Genomic DNA, 20277 nt, shown 5'->3' on the forward strand with positions numbered 1-20277 from the left:
CAGTGGCTCTGGCAGCGCCCCCAATTCCTCCCCCGTACCCCAGTGGCGGCTCAGGGGGTGCTCCAGGCTGACGTGCTCGACCTGGCAGGTGCAGGTGAGCCCGTGCCAGGGGGGGGTTTCCAGCAGCACCAGGAGCTGGTAGGTCCAGTCCTTGTTGGGACCATGTCGGTGGCCACCACAGAGAGCTCCTGCTGGCCCTGGAGCCACCTCAGCTGGGTGTGGGCAGGGTAGAAATCCATCAGGGAGCAGCCCCGGCTGGGAGCTCGAGGGCACCAGCGAGATGGATACGCTGGGGGGCACTGGGAGAGTTTAGGGACAGACTGGGATCAGTTGGGGGGAACTGGGAGAGAGAGGGGAGGGGTGGGGTGGCCTGGGGAGGGACTGGGAATGGACTGGGAGGGAGTGGGAATGGACTGGGAAGGAGTGGAGTGACACTCAGAGAGATGGGAGGGGATGGGGTGGGCACTGGGAGAGAAGGTGGAGGTCTAGGAGTGAACTGGGAATGAACTGGGAATGGACTTGGAGGGGCTGGGGCGGCACTGGGAGGAACTGGGAATGAAGTGCGCGGCACTGGGAGGCCGAGTCCAGAGCGGGGCACTCGGCGGTGCGGGTCTGCCTGGCAACTGATGAGTCATCAGAGACACGCGCTCTGATTGGCTGAGAGGCGGCAGCGCCACGCTAGGCTGAGATGGACAGCCGGGAGGCACTGGCAGAGACTGGGATGGACTGGGAGAGCCACGGGGGGCAGTGGCAGGGACAGAAGGTCTCGGGGATGGGCACAAGGAGGGCTGAGGGCTCTGGGGCGATTCCCAGGGAGGTTTTGAGGGCCTCCAGGGTCATTGCCATGGCAGGGCCAGAGGGGACGCGCTCTGCCCCCCGCTCACCTCGGTGCTCCAGGAGGAACGGGCTGAGATACTCGTAGTTGTACGGGCAGAGCCAATCCAGTGAGATACTCGTAGTTGTACCGGCAGAGCCAGCCCGGTGAGATACTCGTAGTTGTACCGGCAGAGCCAGTCCACCCCAGTCCTGTTTTGCTCCTTAACGTGTGGGTCGCTGTTCCAGTACCTGGCTGCTGTCTCCCCATAGAGGGTGAACCCCAAAAGGTGCCACACGGTTGCTGCATTTTTAGAGTTCCTCTTGGATCCTTTGGGCCATAGGCTGTGCCTGGGAGGGTTCTTTGTGCTCCTTTGTGACACAGGAGAACCTTCCAGGCGGTTTCCGCGTGAGCTGCTGCTGTGATGTCACAGGAACACTGCCACGACCCCGTGGTGTTCCCGTTGCTGTGGGACACGGAGGCCTCAGTGTCCAGAGTGGCTGTGGGCACTGCTCCTTGCCGGAGGATCCTCCTGCCTGAGGCATTCTCAGCAGCCAGCCCACCTCTGACGGGTCTCCTTCTGTGCTTGCAGGGCTACAGTCAGCAGACGTGTGCAGCGCAGCCAAAATGATCCAGCACGTGGTTGCTGCAGTTTGCACGCTGTACTCTGTGGCGTATTTGGGGTATTTTTTAACCCACTTGGCACGTAAGTCGAGGTTTCCCCTCGGTGCTGTGGCTTTGGGCTTGCTGTGTGCTTTCTGTTCTTCCTCTGCACCTGAGTTGGCTTTGTAAACCAAATTGCCATGAAGACACCATTGGTTTGGGAGAGCTCCTGCCAGCAGCTGCAGCTGCAAAAGGGGGTGTCTGCAGCCAGCGGGGCGTGCACAGCATTTGCAATGAGCCCTGGGGGGTTGTGTTCCCTCAAGCGGGGAGTCTGTGGCAGCAGAGCCTGGAACTCCCTCCGTTTGCTGGTGCAGCCAAGAACTGACCCAGCCCAGTATTTTGTGCTGTTCTCTTGCTGTGTGAAGGGACTGTGGCTCCTGCAGGGACGCTGTGAAAGCAAAATGCTCTCTCGGGGTTGCCTTGCTCCGTGGCATTTCCCACCACAGGCAGTTTTTTTCCTGACAGCATCTGGTTCATGTTCCCTCTTCCCTTGCAGGGCACCTCATGTGTGGATCCCGAGCAGCTCCTCCTTCGGTGAGTGGGGAAGGAACCTTTGGTGTTTGGAATTGTGCAGCAAGTTGTGAGCTCGGCATGTGGCAGCCGAGTGCCAGCCTGGGAGGCAGAAGGAAAGTGAGCCACTGAGGAACAGGAGGTGGAGCTTCCTTTGTTCCAGAGTGACTCATTATAAGAGACCTCCGGGGAGCGCGGCGAACAGGAGCAGGCAAACAGCGTCACAGCAGTTTGGTCACAGCAGTTTGGTCACAGCAGTTTGCGCAGCAGTTCGCGCAGGCAAGGCAAGCAGGCAGGGTTGCAGGTTCTTGCTAGTTTGGTGAAGTATTTTTTTTATTGGTTGATTGATCTTGGGCTTTCTCCTAAGCAATGGTTCTAACCCGGTCAAAATCTGTGGTTGGTACAGGTGTATGTGACCAAGTAAAGCCCTCCAAAAAGGATGTGTCTGTACAGACCCATTCCTGCCTGAAGTGTTTGAGCTTATCAGTGGCTTCAGGGGGTGTTGTGAAGGAGGGCTGCTTACCGTGTGAACAAGTGAATGACCTCCTCTCGCTAGTGGCCGAGCTTAGGGAGGAAGTTGAAAGATTAAGGAGTATCAGGGATAGTGAAAGGGAAATAGACTGGTGGAGTTCAGCCCTTACATCTTTAAGGGAGGCCCACCAGGAGTCAGAAGGCTCATATGTCTCTCATTCTCAGGCAATAGAGGGGCACCTGGTAGATGAAGGGGAGTGGAAATGGGTCCCTGCTCGGGGTGGTAATAACAAAAATCCCTCCTGCCCCCCATCCCCTAGCCAGTTGCCACTTCAGAATAGGTATGAGGCCCTAGATCTAGACAGCCAGACGGATGACTTAGAAGAAAATTATCTACCCAGTGAGCCTCCCAATTATGACTCGTCTAAAAAATCGATTACCACCTCTAATGTCAAGAAAAAAAGAAGGGTAATTGTAGTGGGTGATTCCCTTCTGAGGGGGACAGAGGGCCCCGTATGTCGACCTGACCCATCCCACAGGGAGGTCTGCTGCCTCTCTGGGGCCCAGGTACGAAACATCACTGAGAGACTTCCTAGGCTGATTCGGTCCTCTGATTATTACCCACTGCTGATACTCCAGGCTGGCAGTGATGAGATTGAAAAGAGGAGTGTCAAGGTGATTAAAAGGGAGTTTAGGGCACTGGGTCAAGTGGTTGATAGGACAGGTGTACAGGTAGTGTTCTGCTCAGTCCCATTGGTGGCAGAGAAAAATAATGAAAGGAATAGGAAAACTCATTTCATTAACAAATGGCTCAAGGGTTGGTGCTATCGGCAAAATTTTGGATTCTTTGATCATGGAGCAACCTTTATGGCACCTGCTCTACTGGAATCAGATGGGATACATCTCTCTGTTAAGGGCAGGAGGTTTTTAGCTCATGAACTGGCAGACCTTATTGAGAGGGCTTTAAACTAGGTTTGAAGGGGGAAGGGGATGCAGCTGGGCTGTCTGGAAGCAGGCCCAAGGGTGGTAAGACTGTGTTAGGGGAGAAATCAGCAGCCCAGCTGAGATGCATGTACACCAATGCACGCAGCATGGGTAACAAACAAGAAGAGCTGGAGGCCATGGTCCAACAGCAGAGCTATGATGCAGTTGCCATCACAGAAACGTGGTGGGATGACTCACATAGTTGGAGCACTGCACTGGATGGCTACAAGCTCTTCAGAAGAGACAGAAAAGGGAGAAGAGGTGGAGGGGTGGCCCTTTATATTAGGGGGGGTTTTGGATGTCACAGGTACTGAGACTAATGATGATGAAGTTGAGTCCCTATGGGTAAAAATTAAGGGGAAGGCCACCAAGGCTGACATTCCCCTGGGAGTCTGCTATCGTCCACCCAACCAGGATGAAGAGGTGGACAACTTATTCTATAAACAACTGAACAATGTTTCAGGATCATCAGCCTTTGTTCTTGTAGGTGACTTCAACCTACCAGACATCTGCTGGGAACTTAATACAGCAGAAAAACAGCAATCTAGAAAGTTTTTAGAATGTGTGGAGGATAACTTTTTGTCACAACTGGTGGGCAAACCCACCAGGGGAGGGATTATGTTAGACCTACTGTTCACAAATAGAGATGGACTGGTAGGTGATGTGGAGGTTGGAGGCCGCTTGGGGCACAGTGATCATGAAATTATAGAATTCTCGATAATTGGTGAAATAAGGAGGAATATCAATAAGATCTCTACACTGGACTTCCGGAGGGCAGACTTTGGCCTATTTAAGAGACTTATTCAGAGAATTCCTTGGGAAACAGCCCTTAAAAACAAAGGAGTCCAGGAGAGATGGGTGTGCTTCAAAGCAGAGATCTTGAGGGCACAAGAACAGACTGTCCCTGTGTGCCGAAAGATGAGTAGACGAGGCAAACGTCCAGTCTGGATGAGCAATGAGGTTTTGAAGGAACTTAGAAATAAAAAAAAGATGTATCATCTTTTTAAGGAGGGACTGATTTCTCAGGAAGTATTTAAGGGAGCTGCTAGGGCATGTAGAAAAAAAATTAGGGAGGCCAAAGCTCACTTTGAACTTAACTTGGCAACTTCTGTTAAAAATAATAAAAAAAGTTTTTACAAATATATTAATGGTAAAAGGAAGGGTATAACCAACCTCGGTTCCTTATTGGATGGAGCAGGCAAGCTAGTAACTAAAGATGAGGAAAAGGCGGAAATGCTTAATGCTTTCTTCGCCTCAGTCTTTAGTGGTAAGACAGCTTGTCCTCAAGACAACTGTCCTCAGGGGTTGGTAGGTGGTGCCAGGGATCAGAATGGTCCTCTTGTTTTCCAAGAGGAGGCAGTCAGAGAACTGTTGGGACACTTGGATATTTATAAATCAATGGAACCAGATGGGATCCACCCTAGGGTGATGAGGGAGCTGGCAGATGAGCTTGCGAAGCCGCTCTCCATCATTTATCAGGAGTCCTGGCTCACTGGTGAGGTTCCAGATGATTGGAAACTGGCCAATGTGACACCCGTTTACAAAAAAGGTAGGAAGAAGGATCCTGGTAATTACAGGCCAGTTAGCCTGACCTCAGTACCAGGTAAGATAATAGAGCAGTTCATACTGAGTGCTATCACACAGCACTTACAAGATGGTCAGGGTATCAGACCCAGTCAGCATGGGTTTACAAAGGGTAGGTCATGTCTGACCAACCTGGTCTCCTTCTATGACCAGGTAACTCGTCTGGTAGATGCAGGAAAGGCTGTGGATGTTGTCTATTTAGACTTCAGCAAGGCCTTTGATACTGTCTCCCACAGCATACTCCTGGAAAAGCTGGCAGCCCATGGCTTGGACAGGAGCACTCTTCGCTGGGTTAGGAACTGGCTGGATGGCCGGGCCCAGAGAGTGGTGGTGAATGGTGTTGCATCCAGCTGGCGGCCAGTCACCAGTGGTGTCCCTCAGGGCTCTGTGCTGGGACCAGTTCTATTTAATATTTTTATAGATGACATGGATGAGGGCATCGAGTCCTTCATTAGTAAATTTGCAGATGACACTAAGCTGGGAGCTTGTGTTGATCTATGGGAAGGGAGGAGGGCTCTGCAGAGAGACTTAGATCAGTTGGATGGATGGGCAGAGTCTAACAGTATGAAGTTTAATAAGTCTAAGTGCCGAGTTCTGCATTTTGGCCACAAAAATCCCCTACAGCGTTACAGGCTGGGGACAGTGTGGCTGGACACAGGCTGGTCCCTTTCAGGCGGAAAGGGACCTGGGGGTGCTGGTTGACAGCTGGCTGAACATGAGCCAGCAGTGTGCCTTGGTAACCAAGAAGGCCAATGGCATCCTGGCCTGCATTAGGAATTGTGTGACCAGCAGGAGCAGGGAGGTCATTCTCCCCCTGTACTCGGTGCTGGTGAGACCACATCTTGAGTGCTGTGTCCAGTTCTGGGCCCTCATTTTAGGAAGGATATTGAGATGCTTGAGCGTGTCCAGAGGAGGGCAACGAGGCTGGTGAGGGGCTTGGAACACAAGCCCTGTGAGTAACGTTTGAAGGAGCTGGGGTTGTTTAGCCTGGAGAAGAGGAGGCTTAGAGGTGACCTTATTGCTCTCTACAACTTCCTGAAGGGAGGTTGTAAACAGGTGGGGTCGGTCTCTTCCACCGAGCAGCAACTGACAGAACAAGGGGACACAGTCTCAAGCTACGTCAGGGAAGGTACAGGTTAGATATTAGGAAAAAATTTTTCACTGAAAGAAGAATAAAGCACTGGAATTGTCTTCCCAGGGAGGTGGTAGAATCACCATCTCTGGATGTGTTTAAAAAAAGACTGGACATGGCACTTGCTGCTATAGTCTAGTTGAGGTGTTAGGGCATAGGTTGGACTTGATGATCTTAGAGGTCTCTTCCAACCTCATTATTCTGTGATTCTGTGTGATTCTGTGATTCCTGTCAGTGTCCTTGCAGCAGCAAAGGGATCCCTGGCAGTTTTTCCCTTTTCTGCTGAAGAGCTTTTGAAGGGCTGCGGGTCTGGTTTTGCAGGCAGAGCATTGCTTGCTGGCTTTAGCCATGGTGGAATATCGAATTCCCAACAATAAGTGGCAATGTCGACTTTAGCCCATTGTTGGTTTGAACAGCTCCAAACCCAATTTCTGCTTAGTGCAGCTGGATGTGCAGCTGAGGATAAAGAAGGTGATAACTGAGACAGAAGTTCCCGTCCCTCACGCTGCCGTCTGTCCACAGGGCACAAAAGCAGCACCAGCACCTCCTCTGGCTCCCTCGGCTTCCAAAGAGGAGGCCAAAGAGGAGGAAGAGAGCAGTGAGCTTCCCGCTGTTCTGGGGGACGATGGTGAACTTCCCTCAGTGCCGGGAGATGAGGGTGAACTTCCCGCTGTTCTGGGAGACGAGGGCGAACATCCCGCTGTGTGGGAATACAACGGCGAGGCTCCCGCGGTGGGGGACAAGGACAGTGGACATCTCCCGGCGTGGGACGAGGACGGTGGATGTCCCCTGGTGTGGGACAAGGATGGCCACGCTCCCATGGTGTGGGATGAGGACGACGGACATCTCCCAGTGTGGGATGAAGACAGAGCACATCCTGTGGCTTGGGAAGAGGAGGGTGAACTTCTCCCAGCATGGGAAGTGGACAGTGAATGTCCCGTGGCTTGGAAAGATGATGGTGAACCTGCAGCGTTTTGGGAAGAGGATGGAGAACATCCATGTGCTTGGGAAGAGGACACTGAACCTCCCTCGGCTGTGGGATCCTGGGCTGAACATTCTGCCAGCAGCACAGCCCTGCAGCCAGAGGGGAGATGGGAGTGGTGCCTGATGCAGCTGAGTCCGTCTGCTCTGTTCCTGTGTGCCAGAGCAGGCTGCTGTGTGTGTGTCTCGGCATCAGCTGCACCCAGTGTTGCTCTGCAGCTGAATGTCCCAGGGCCATTGATTGTCCTTCCCCAGCTGAGACCAAGGGGCTGATGGCCCCAGGGAGGGGGGCTGCATTCTGGCTCTGCTGCAAGGCGGGGTCTCACTCTGGGAGGGAGCGTCTTCCACGTGGTTTCTTTCAGGGAACAGCGTGAGCCTGGCGGAGCCTGCCGAGAAATACCTGGAAGTGGAGCAGATTGGCCAAGGGTAAGTGCACGGCAGTTACTTCTGCACAAGCAGGCCCAGGTGTTGTGCTGGTGCAGGACCAAGCGAGAAGTCAGGAGAGCTCCAAACACCTCCAGACACTGGGGTACCATCCTGCTGTCTCTCAGTCCTGATCAGAATTGATAACTGTGCTCAGAAGGCACCATCAAAGGCCCTGAGGCTGGCAGTGTCCTGCCTGCAGCAAGGAGCAGGACCTGGAAGATCTTCTGTCCCTGGTATTGGGTTGCCTAAAAGAGCACTCACCATCTGGTGACTGTCAGAAACCAGTTCTCAAGGAGATTTCTTTCAAATATTTTGCTTCAAAAAATATCCTCCAGTCAGGATTATCAACCTAATGGCTTAGAAACAGAAACCAGAGATGAACTAATAAGTGCTCTGTTCTAGCACAGGCAGTAGAGCCCATACATTCAGTAACAGACACAGAGCTGATGCACTCTGGGGGAAAATGCATCACCTGCCTGCTGGCAGAGCCCTTGTGGATCCTGCAGGTCTTAGGCAGGAAATGGAAAAGGATGAAATGCATTCTTTCCCAGTTCTTTAGACACCCAGTGCTCACCCTGGGCTTTGAACTAAAGCAGTTCAGCGTGGACATTTGGGATTTGCTCCAGCCCAATTCCTTCATGTTGGGTCTCAGTTTTCTCTTGCACACCTTGCATGGCAGAGAGCTGGTGGCTGCTGCGCTGTTGTTGGAAGGGTCGATGCACCCAGGTGTTTGTGAACGCTGCAGGCAGCAGAGATCTCCTGTCTGGGGTGGCTTTCACTGCCAGGGCCTAAAGCCCTGCCTCTTTCTTCTCTGCTGTTTTGTCTCCAGGGCTTTCAGAACCGTTTCTAAAGGACTGGACAGGGCCACAGGAGGAGAGGTCTGTGTCAACGCGCCCAGCACGTCTGGCAGCTCTCCAGGGCTTTCCCCTCTGCTGGGAGCTGTGGCTGCAGCTTTGGGGGCCAGCAGAGCTTTCCTGCACAGGCTGCTCCTCTGAAGGCAGAGCAGTGTCAGGCTGCAGAGCACAGCTGGGACAGACTTGGTCCTTCTGAAGTGTCCAAAGGAATGCAAGGAGGGCAGCGGTGTCTGTCAGAGCAGGACACGCTGGCTTGGTCTTCATATCTAAAAGTGTGAATGCATCAGTGCTGGAGACTGAGGCCCAATTTATCTTCCCTGTTTAGAGAGACATCCTGCTTGGGCTCAATTTGGGGTTTTAGTTCCACTTCAGCTGTTCACAGAGAGAGAGGGAGAGAAATGAGAAGATGGATGTCCAGAGCAAAGCTCTCTCCTAAACCCTGCAGTTGTGTTTGGCTCTGGGGTCAGTGACAGCCTGTGACAGGGATCACCTGAGCAATGGATGTGCGTGTTTGCTTTGTTGTGCAATCCCAACCAGAGCAGTTGCATCTGAAATCATGACCAAATCCCATAGAACTTCTGAAGGGTTCCTGGCTGTTCTGCTCTGTTTTCACAGAACCAGAATTACCTCCTGCTTGCAAAATGTGTTTGAATAATAATGAGAGTGTTGGGGCCATTTGAGAAGACTGTAGGTGCAGAGAATGTTGTTAGAGCTTGGAGGCTGACAGCTGAGGGGCCATTTGTGCAGAGCTTGCAAGGCCAAATGTCTCAGGCCATGTGTCCTGTCAGCAGCCCCCAGCGAGCAGAGCAATGGGCTGTGGGAACGGCACTTGCTGAGCTCTGGTGTCCCATCCCAAGGCAGTTTGGCACAGCCCAGCTCAGTCGCTCCAAAAAGACTTGCTCCGTGTTGGCTGCGGCCTCCTGCCACAGACTCCTCCAGTTAAAGGTCTGCAATGTCCCTTCAGGTGGCCATAAAGAAAATGAGTCTCAGAGGGCAGAACAGGGAACGAGCTGTGAATGAGCTCCTGCTCCTGAAGGACAAGAAGAACCCCAACATTGTCAACTCTTTGGACAGCTGAGTGCTTCAGGCCTTATCCCGTGCACGGGCCCTGCCTTAACCTTTCCTGGCATCCGTACTCTGCAGCCTGATTTGAAAATGCCTGACCCTGCCATATCTTCCCAAAACAACAGCCTGGCAGTTCACTCCCTCCATGTGCTTTCGTTGCTTTGGTTTGGTTTTTCATTCAAGTTGACCCTGTTTTCTGTGTCTTACAACAAGTGCTGATAAACCGCAGCAGAAATTATTTCCCTTCTTCTTCCCAGCCCTTTTCCATTGCTGCAGATGCCAGGAAGACCAGGTTCTTGTTTCCAGAAATGCCTCATTTGCCCATTTGTCACTGGCCTTGCCTGTTTCTGAAGGGACTTTCTGAAAGGTTTTCTGACCCCTTTTGTCCCAAGTGCTGCACGGCCTCCTCCCCTGGATAAGCCTGGGAGTTGTGTTGCCTTGTTCTGGAGGGAACGGTGGAACTGATGAGTTCAGAAGCTGAACCAGCTGGGGGGCCAGTGTTGTGGTTCCACATTGATCTGGGCTGTTGCTAAACTGCATTTTTCACCTGCTTGCCATCTAAGGCCTCTCCTTTCTCACAGATGTCTCCTCCTTTAGACTGTGCAGATTCCAAGGGCTGTGCAGCCTGGCAGGAATGTCTCTCCATCTGATCCTGTCCTCACTGACAAGTGACCTGGAAACAAAACTCCACTCCAGGCTTTTCCATGGGGGAATTGAGCACTGCACATTGGTCTCCATGCCATTGTTTTCCTCTTCCAGCTTCCTTGTTGACAGAGATCTCTGGCTGGTGATGGAATACATGGATGGAGGAACTTTGCAGGTCATTGTCAGACAGACACGCATGGCTGAAGGAGAGATGGCAGCTGTCAGTCGGGAGGTGAGGGATCCTGCTTGTGACTGCCGTGCCTTGGACACGATGGTCCTTCCCAACAGGGCGTGAGAACAGGAGTGGCTCCATGCTCAGGGCTTTGTTTCTCTGTTGTTTTTATGAGCTGGAGAAGAAAGAGCCCCTGCAGTGAACGGCCTGCCAGCAGCACTGCACTTCTACTCTCTTCTTCTTCTCTTTCCTGCTGTTGTGGTCCTCTCTGTCTGTTTTGGATTTGATGTGCTGTTCTCAGCTTTGCCTTGAACCGTTTGCCTGGAGCTTGTCTGCACTGCACTCCTGGCCTGTCACAGCAAAGTTGCTGCTGGCAGAATTTGAAACTGTCCTTTCTTGTGTGATATATTCCGGCCATTGGTTTTTACCCTCGTGTTTCTTGTTCTCTCTCAGTGTCTGCAGGGCCTGGATTTCCTCCATGCGAAGCGGGTGATCCACAGAGATCTGAAGAGCTCCAACATCCTTCTGGGAATGGACGGCTCTGTCAAGCTGGGTGGGTGTTCCTGGCCAGGCACGGCGCTCCTGGGCTGCGGCTGTGGGGCTGCTTCCCAGTGACGGCCAGAGCCCCACAAGGGCTGCTGGGGGCACTGCCCGGCCCCTGCTGCCAGCTGAGAGCGGTTGCCCCTGCAGAGAGCTCAGGAGAGGAGCAGGCTGTCAGGAGTGCCTTTGCTCTGGGAATGGCCCTTCCAGAGGGGCAGGAGTTGGAATCTAAAGCTTCAAGGGAATCAGTAAAAGCCACTGCACGAAAGCTGAGGGTTTCTTTAAGGGTCCAGTTCCATCTTTCCTTGGCTACAGCCCTGAGGATTTTTCCAGCTGACTTTACTACTGCATTCTCAGACTGAGAGTGGGGAATCTTTGTGCTTGGTTTCCTCATTCCAGCTGCCTTTGACAGTGTTTGTTTCTGTCCTCAGCTGATTTTGGCCTCTGCGCTCAGCTCAGCCCTGAGCAGGACCAGCGCAGCTCCATGGTGGGCACTGCTCACTGGATGGCCCCAGAAGTTGTCACCAGTTCTCCTTATGGCCCCAAGGTGGACATCTGGTCCTTTGGCATTGTGACCATCGAGATGGTGGAAGGAGAACCTCCTTACTTCAAGGAAACGAGGGCCATGGTAAGAGGCAAATTCTGCAGTGGTTGCAGAGGCCTGTGAGCACAGGGTGACCCTGCACTGGGAGCAGCAGCTGGAGGATTCTGCACAGGGGAAGGTGTGGCGTGGGTTTTCGCTCTCCCCGGCTGCACGCGGCTCTTGGGAGCCCGGCTGTGGCGTAGCTTCCACGTGCTGCCGGGGTTTGCTGCCGCGGGTTCCCGGACACGGCTCCGTGTCTCGGGCGCTTGGGCTGGCCAGCCTCTGTTACCGTGTGCTAGGGACCTGGCAAAGAGGTAAGGAATTTGTCCATTTACTCCGTGCTTGGCAGGAACGGTTTATTGATCACACATGGCGCGGTTCGATGGAAAGACGGAACCGCTCCTGGCACTCGCATGGGAGAAAATGGCGCCTGGGTGCCGGCGGGATAGGATTTTATGGAGGGGCGGAGCGAGAGGATCCATGGCCTGCCAGCCAATAGGGGTGGTTGCTGTGGCGGTGATGCCAGCAACAGCGACCAACCAGGGAACCCCGCAGGGGTGGGCACCGAGCCTCGGACTAAGTGGGATTGTGTGGAGTGGCAGGCACGGGGTCTCCCGGGGCCGGACGGGCAGGTGGTTACAGGAGCGGCAGAGGGGGAAGATCCGGCAGCAGGCAGCGTGGGGCCAGAAACTGCGGGGGGGAAACAACACGGGGGTTCTGTGGGATTACAGAACTTGACTTATTTTAACATAAATTAAAACCCTAATCTAAACCCAAACTCTAGGATGCAACATCTCCCCGCTTAATAAAATATAAAAAGAAAGCAGTGGTGTTGATTCAGTCTCTCGAGCGATAGCCTCTTCTCCTAGCTTCTTCTGCTGCTGCAACTGCAGTGACTGCTACACAGGTGGAGAGGGCCTGGAGATGGTACTGGGGCTGGTTCTTCTCTGGGTGTTTGGGGATAGGGAAACTAGGGAAACAACTTTATTACAAACACAGGAACTGGGGGTATAATTGGGCTGAGGTAGTTGTGAGGGAAGTATTGGTTAGGGAGAGGTAGAATCTTTTCCTTCCTTGCAGCGTCTGCAATTGGATGCAACCCCTAGGTTGGTGGGATCACAGGTTGCATCCACTGGCACCGTATCACTCTGACTCACTGACTGCTCTGCTGTGTATGGTTTAACATGCCTCCTAGGGATCCACTTGACTCCTGAAGGCGTGGACACACAGGCGTATCCCCGTCCCCAAGTCAAAAGTGGAAATGGACCCTGGATTTCTTTAGAGTCCGGATCCCTCACTAACACTGGAGGTCGCTCCTCTGGCTGGAGCTCCTGATGTTGTTTGAAGTGCCTCAGGGCTGGCGGTTCCGGTCTGTCAAAAGAACAGTTCAGGAAATTGATGGTAAACAATGCCTTGCAGAGCCTCTCGTGCGGTGACAGCACTCGCACATCCTTTCGCTGTTTTTTGAGGACTTGCTTTAGAGTCTGGTGGGTTCTCTCTATTATGGCCTGGCTGGTGGGGGAGTGGGGGATCCCAGTTTTATGTTGAACCCCCCAATCTTGCAGGAAGCTGTGGAACACTCTGGAAGTATAGGCTGGACCATTTCTGTTTTAATTGTGGCTGGGACCCCTAAGGTGGCAAAGGCCTGGACAAGATGTTTCCTGACGTCTGTGGCCCTTTCCCCTATGTGTGCTGAAGCAAAAACTGCCCCCGAGAAGGTGTCCACAGTTACATGGACATTCTTGAGCTTACCAAACTCAGGGACCTTGGTGACATCCATTTGCCACACCTCACAACTGCGGAGACCTCTGGGGTTTACACCTCCTCCTAGTGTTGGTAAAGCTGCCTCCTGACAGTTGGGGCATGAGGCCACAATTTCTCTGGCTTGGTCACGCCGCAGATTGAACTGGCGTACCAGCCCTGGAGCATTCTGATGGAACTGCTGATGGCTCAGCCTGGCCTGCTCGACTATGCTCGGCTGGCCTCCTACTTGCACAGGGGCTGCCAAGGCGTCTGCTCTGCAGTTTCCCTCGGCAATAAAGTGTGGGAGATCCGTGTGTGATCTCACATGTACTACATAAAAGGGATGCTCACGGTTAGAAACTAGGTGTACTAATTTTGAGAGCAACCCAAAGATGACCTGATTTGGCACCTCCTTTACAACTGCATGTTCAGCTCTAGACACTGCTCCAGCTACATATGCCGAATCTGTTACCAAATTAAACGGCTGTTCAAACCTCTCAAAAGCTCTCACTACAGCATCCAACTCAGCCACTTGTGGGGAACCTTCTACTACCTTAATATCTGATTCCCACACCTGAGTCTCTGGGCCCCTCCAAGTCACCACTGACTTGTGGGACTTTCCTGACCCGTCCGTGAATACTGTTAGTGCTCGGAGGGGTTTTTTGCTCTGTAATTCTTTGGGTAACAATTTGAATTCAGTATTGAACAAATAATGGCCAGGATGTCCAATTTTAATTTGGCCTGAGAAGCTGTCTAGAGCGAACTGTAAATTCTCATTCTGCCTTAGCAGGTGTTCAAAAGCCTCCTTGGTCATCTTCCCCGTGGATGTTTTGATGGGGAGATGGATACATGTAAAGTCACAGCCAGCTAGTACTTGCAGACGAGTCCTGGCCCGTATTATGAGCTGCGCCATCAGCTCCTGTGGCCTGGTGATACTCTTGGACTGCCTGTGGCCAAGGAACACCCACTCTATTATTAAGAGGGGGTCCCGCTGACCCTTGTCCCACTGAAATATCACACCATACAAATGGGTCAACTCACCCAAGACGATGAATCGGAAAGGCAGCCCTGGTTGGCAACAGTGGGCCTGCCTGCTCGCGATGGCTTTCTGGACCTTCTCGAGCGCTGCTCTGGCCTCTCGGGTCAGGACTCTCGGGGAACCTAAACTCTCATCCCCCTCCCTTTCTGCTAACAAATCGAAGAGGGGGGATAGTTCCCCCGTAGTGAGTCCCAGCCATGGCCTGATCCAATTTAATGACCCGCACAGGCGCTGGAGATCATTCAGCGTCTTGGGGTTATCGTTTATCTGTATCAGTTGGGGCCTGATCATCCGGTTGTTAATTTCCAGGCCCAGATACTTCCAGGGTGGCAGCAACTGTACCTTCTCTTTCTGTAACTCAAATCTGGCCACCGACAAGGCCCTAACAGTGTCCTCCAGTGCTACTTGCAGGATCTTGCTGTCAAGGGCACAAATCAGCACATCATCCATGTAATGATAGAAAATACAGGATGTCCACTTGGCACACATTGGGGATAGAACCCTAGCGACATACCACTGGCATATAGTAGGGGAACATTTGAAACCCTGTGGTAGTACTGTCCAGTGGTAGCGCTTCATTGGGGCTTCTCTGTTGATGGAAGGCACAGAGAATGCAAAACGGGAAGCATCATCCGGATGGAGTGGGATTTGGAAGAAACAATCTTTAATGTCAATTACAGCCAAATTGTAATTCTGGGGTAGCATAGATGGAGATGGCATACCCGGTTGGAGGGAGCCCATATCTTGCACTGCCTCATTAATTTTTCTCAAATCGTGGAGGAGTCGCCACTTGTCTCTCCCCATTTTTTTTATTACAAACACAGGAGAGTTCCAGGGACTGTTTGTTACTACAAGGTGCCCTTTTTCTAACTCCTCGTTAACCAATTTTGTGAGCGCCTGCAGCTTCTGCTTACTCAGCAGCCACTGCTCCACCCAGATGGGCTTATCTGTGAGCCATGTTACTTTCTGTGTGGGGCGCTCTTCAGTGGCCGCACCAAAAAATGTTGGGGGACCGGAAATTCTAATTTGGCTCCCCACTGCGACATGGCATCTCTCCCCCATAATGTAAATTTGCAGTCGATCACGAATGGACGCACTGAGGCCAGCAGCCCATTCAGACCCTTAATTTGGACAATGATTTTAGATTGTCTTGCCGGCTGTGGCCCGCCTAGTCCTAAGACTGGTGTGGCCACGCTTTGCAGCTCCCAGTGTGACGGCCACTTGTGTAGTGGGATGACCGTCACGTCTGCCCCTGTGTCCAACATCCCCTGTAGATGTACAGATCGCCCCTCGCATTTGAGTTTGCACCATACGAGGGGTTTTTCCTCTCCCAACTTCCCAGCATAAAACACTGAGAGTTCCAGGTCATTGCACAGAGCACGAGGAATGGGAATTGCCTGTGCAATTGCCTGACCTCTAGGCAGGAAGAGGGGGGGGTGGCCACAGCGTGCCGCGAGATAGAAGAGCCTCGGATTGAGGGTGGAGATTACTGGAGGGACTTCTATCTCCAGTGGAGTGCTCTTTGTGTCCCCAACAACGAGGTACCTGCAGTTTAAGAGATCTTCCTTTCTCCTGGTCTCACAGCAGCAGATGTGCGATAGAAGCTCTGCATCTGCTATGAAAAACTGCCAGTCCTGGGAACGGAAATGAACAGAGTTAGTGAGTCGGAGTCGATAAGGCTCCCGGTTGTCACTAGTTGAGAGGCAGCCGCTTACTGATGGTACTAGATGGTGCATTGCGGCTCCTCTTGCAGCACCGCGACTTGCCTCATTTTTGTCTGAACGCGCGGCAAGTGCGTGTTCATGGGTCAGTTTTTTGGACCGTGGGGTTCCCATCCCCTCACCCCCCTCCCGCAGCCCTGGGTGGCACAGTCCCTAGAAGTGGGCATTGAGCTTGGAAGTGTCCCTCCTGATGGCAATGGTAACACCAGCGTGTGGATGGAAATCGCTTCAGTGCTGGGTTCCTTGAAGGAGCAGCAGCCGAGGCAACTTGCTTGTCTTTTTTCTTTGGGACCTCCTCCTCATCCATCAGGTGCGCCTTCAGCGTGCATTCCTCGATGATCTGGCTGAAGGTTGGCGGTGGTGAAGCCAGCATTGACATGATGACTCTTTTGCACATGGCGTTGGCATTCATGTGCACCACTTCTAGGATCATTCCTTCTCGGCGTTCAGGTACCTCTATGCATCTCTCCACAGCTGCCCGGACCCGATCTACAAAATCTAACATAGGCTCCCCGGCTTGCTTGACTGCCGTGTAGGGTATCCCCGGATCCCTGGCGGGTATGCCCAGGAACGCACGCTCTGCTGCACCCCTGGACATGTCCAACACAGCTGTGGGAATTCCCCAAGCTTGCAGTCGCCCCTCACTCCATTCTCCCCCGCCCACAAGATGGTCTAGGGTGATTTGCTCTTCCGCAAAATCCAGGCCATAAGGCCCCTCGTGAATTTCGGGAAGCAAGTCTGCCGCTAGCCTTTTCCACCTCCTCTCTCACAGGTCGTATTCAGATGGGAGAAGCAGGCAGTTGAATAGATGCTTAAGGTCAGCCGGCACTACAGTTTTAGATGTTAAAGTGGCTTTTAGACTCCCTTTAAAAAAAGGACTTTTTCTGCCAAATTTTTGTAATGTCTTGCAGACCTCTTTGACTGAATCGTAGGAGAGGGGAGTCCACGTAGGGTTTTCCCCTCCCCTTGTGTAGGGGACTGGAGTGTGGATCAACTGCTCGATCTCATGGACAGGGCTCCGTCGCACCCCCCTCCTCCCTGTCCCCCCCCTCCCCCCACCCTAGGTCTCCGAGGAGCAGGAGGACGTGGGGGCAGAACGCGAGGGAGAGGACAGGCAGAGCGGGGAGAATCCTCCTCCTCGGAAGGTGGGGAGGAGGCTACTGAGCCCTCCGGCTGGGAGAGGGCGGGGCTGCTGACGCGGCAGGTAGAGCATGCGAGGAGGGAACGCCTACGCCTACCCGAGGAGGGGCAGGGGGAGGGGTGGCAACCCGATGCCTTGAGTGGGCGGTGCCCACGCCCACCGAGAAGCAGGAGGGGGTGGGGTCATAGGGAACAAAGGGAAGAAAGGGATTGTGGGAAGGAGAGACCCTGCCATGTGGCCGCCCTCCATCTTGGGAAGACAAAGAGATCGACCACGTGGCCTCGGCCTCCTCAGAGGAACAAAGAAAGGGGTTCAAAGAAACAGAACTGCGCGGGGTATCGCTGAAACTGGGATTTTCAGCTGGAAAAAAGGGATTGGAAAAGGGGTTTAGGGTCGTGACCTCAGTGAATCGACCGATCTCGCTAAGGCGGGGATGCCGGGGTGGCTTGGGGGAGCCAGGAGCACGGTCCACGTTTGTGGAGCTGCCCTGCGCCTCAGATCGATGGGGTACCCCCCCCTGCCCACCCGAGTTAGGGGAAGAAGGGGTAGAAGAAGGGGATGGGGAAACGGATTCAGGGAGAGTAATAGATGTTCTGGATGGTTCTTTCCTTTCCCCAACCGAGTTTCGCGCGGGGTCTGATTTTACCACATCTGAGATCAACAAATGGAATTTAGGGAAGCAGTCATCTGTGGAGGAATCCCTACCGATCCCCTCTGCTAGCCTTTTTCCCACTTGCTCCCAAAATTCTGTTTCACGCACGTCCTCGATAGACAGACGGGGGAAAGCAAAGAACAACCACCGGACAAATTTCTTAACTAATTTTTTTGGGTAGGGGCCCTTCACCAAAAGGATTTCCTTAACTTGGGAATAAAATTCCTTTTGTTGGGCAGATAGCACGGTCCCCATGCTTCTTCCACCCAACCCACCTCACCCCTGGGGCAGTAAAAAGGAAAAAAAGCAAAAAAACGCAGGCAACTCCAGCGGCTGCCGTTCGTGCTGCATGCCGCACGTCCCAACCTCGGGAACACGGCCAGCCCTCCCCGTATTAGCTGGACACGTTTCCACGACTAATACTTACCAGACTGAAATCTCTGCAAAGAAAAGCTGCCACCAGGGTCCGGGAGTCCCAAGAAGTGTCCTTTCTGCTGCCCTCTTGACTGCGAAAGTTTGCACTTCCTGTCCCACGCAGGACACACTGTCTGGTCCCCCGTGGGCGACGGAGACTTCACTGACGTACTTTAGAGAGCCCCTGCTCTCGGTTTCTGTCCGGCACGGAGCTCTGATCTGGCGCGGACCGCTGCCCATTCTGGCTTGGCGACGGCGCTCCCCCCTTGGTGGCGGCACGGCTCCAAGCCAGCGGCAGTGGCTCCCGGTGCTGTTCCTGGAGCTCCGCGGTGAACCTCCGTCCACGCGATCAGCTGAGCGCTGGCCTCGGCCCCGCATTTGGGCGCCAATTGCGACGTGGGTTTTCACTCTCCCCGGCTGCACGCAGCTCTTGGGAGCCCGGCTGTGGCGTAGCTTCCACGTGCTGCCGGGGTTTGCTGCCGTGGGTTCCCGGACACGGCTCCGTGTCTCGGGCGCGTGGGCTGGCCAGCCTCTGTTACCGTGTGCTAGGGACCTGGCAAAGAGGTAAGGAATTTGTCCATTTACTCCGTGCTTGGCAGGAACGGTTTATTGATCACACATGGCGCGGTTCGATGGAAAGACGGAACCGCTCCTGGCACTCGCATGGGAGAAAATGGCGCCTGGGTGCCGGCGGGATAGGATTTTATGGAGGGGCGGAGCGAGAGGATCCATGGCCTGCCAGCCAATAGGGGTGGTTGCTGTGGCGGTGACGCCAGCAACAGCGACCAACCAGGGAACCCCGCAGGGGTGGGCACCGAGCCTCGGACTAAGTGGGATTGTGTGGAGTGGCAGGCACGGGGTCTCCCGGGGCTGGACGGGCAGGTGGTTACAGGAGTGGCAGAGGGAGAAGATCCGGCAGCAGGCAGCGTGGGGCCAGAAACTGCGGGGGGGAAACAACACGGGGGTTCTGTGGGATTACAGAACTTGACTTATTTTAACATAAATTAAAACCCTAATCTAAACCCAAACTCTAGGATGCAACATCTCCCCGCTTAATAAAATATAAAAAGAAAGCAGTGGTGTTGATTCAGTCTCTCGAGCGGTAGCCTCTTCTCCTAGCTTCTTCTGCTGCTGCAACTGCAGTGACTGCTACACAGTCTAGGATGCAACAGGAAGGGAATTCCCAGAGGACTCGAGCCTCAACACAGACGAATATTCTGCAGTGTCCAGCAACAATTTGCTTTGGGATTTACGCTGTTGCAGCTCTTCCGGCTGTGAGGATGACCTGAAAATGTGAAGCGAATGCATCAGCTCTTTACAATGGCTGTGGCTGCACCAGGGTTTGGATTTTTTGGTTGGCACAGAAAAATGAGCCGTGAGCAGCATCTCTGCCAGGAAGGAGAGTGCCCCTGGAGCTGGGGCTGGGAACCCGGGCTCGATGTGAGCACTTGTGGGTGTGAAGGAAGCTGGCAGGGCGCTGAGTTTGCTTTTCCTGCAGGCTCGTGCTCTGATCCGGCAGGACGGGACCCCGCAGCTGCAGGAGCCCAGGCGCCTGTCGGCTCTGCTGCGGGACTTCCTTGAGTGCAGCCTGGAGCCGGACGAGGAGCGGCGCTGGTCTGCCCAGGAGCTGCTGCAGGTGAATGCCAAGCGGCTGCAGGGGAAGCAGCAGCGCCAGGGAGGGGTTTTCTTGTGGGGCCCCCTCCGAGAGTCTCCAGTCTCGCTGCTTTCCACACGCAAAGCAAGCAGAATCCTCGCCTGCTTTGGCTTGGCAAGGTCCTTTCCAGGGCATCTGCAACTGTTGCCCCACAACGAGCAGGGCCATCTTCCAGCAGGTCAGGTGGCTCAGAGCCCTGCCTGACCTGAGCTTGGATGTTTCCAGGGAGGAGGCACCTCCCACATCTCTGGGCACCTTCTCTCAGTGCTTCCCCACTCTCCTGGTTAAAAAATCTGCCTTCGATCTCATCTGAGCCTGCTTCCCTCTCCTGAGTTTCAGACCATTTCCCTTTGTCCTGTTGCCACAGAGCCTGAGAGGAAGTGGACTCTGGAAAGTGACGGTTCATTTCTTTCTTTTTTATCCTTTGGGCAGCACCCATTTTTATCATCAGCCAAGCCTCTCTCCAGCCTGACCCCTCTGATCACCGCA

At 53.6% G+C, this 20277-nt stretch overlaps 1 protein-coding gene across 4 annotated transcripts in view; it reads left to right on the forward strand.

The window, feature by feature from the left end:
* The first annotated feature begins 1149 nt into the window (after nt 1-1149).
* LOC128801764 (serine/threonine-protein kinase PAK 3-like) overlaps nt 1150-20277 on the forward strand; it is a 19912-nt gene continuing 784 nt past the window's right edge. The window contains exons 1-9 of one of the 4 annotated variants that reach the window (XM_053967883.1): nt 1150-1520; nt 1974-2011; nt 6681-6816; nt 7502-7565; nt 10244-10361; nt 10755-10854; nt 11273-11469; nt 19633-19770; nt 20221-20277. The exon at nt 20221-20277 is cut by the window's right edge and continues 784 nt beyond it. In XM_053967883.1, the coding sequence (XP_053823858.1) occupies nt 1442-1520; nt 1974-2011; nt 6681-6816; nt 7502-7565; nt 10244-10361; nt 10755-10854; nt 11273-11469; nt 19633-19770; nt 20221-20277 (927 nt within the window). In that variant the 5' untranslated portion in view covers nt 1150-1441. Of the gene's footprint in view, nt 1521-1973; nt 4909-6680; nt 7276-7501; nt 7851-10243; nt 10362-10754; nt 10855-11272; nt 11470-11773; nt 12070-19632; nt 19771-20220 lie in introns of those variants that run through there. The other 3 variants (XM_053967884.1, XM_053967886.1, XM_053967882.1) reach the window with 3 other exon arrangements.

The sequence above is a fragment of the Vidua chalybeata genome, chromosome 31 (assembly GCF_026979565.1).
Source record: "Vidua chalybeata isolate OUT-0048 chromosome 31, bVidCha1 merged haplotype, whole genome shotgun sequence".
Classification (NCBI taxonomy): Eukaryota; Metazoa; Chordata; class Aves; order Passeriformes; family Viduidae; genus Vidua; species Vidua chalybeata.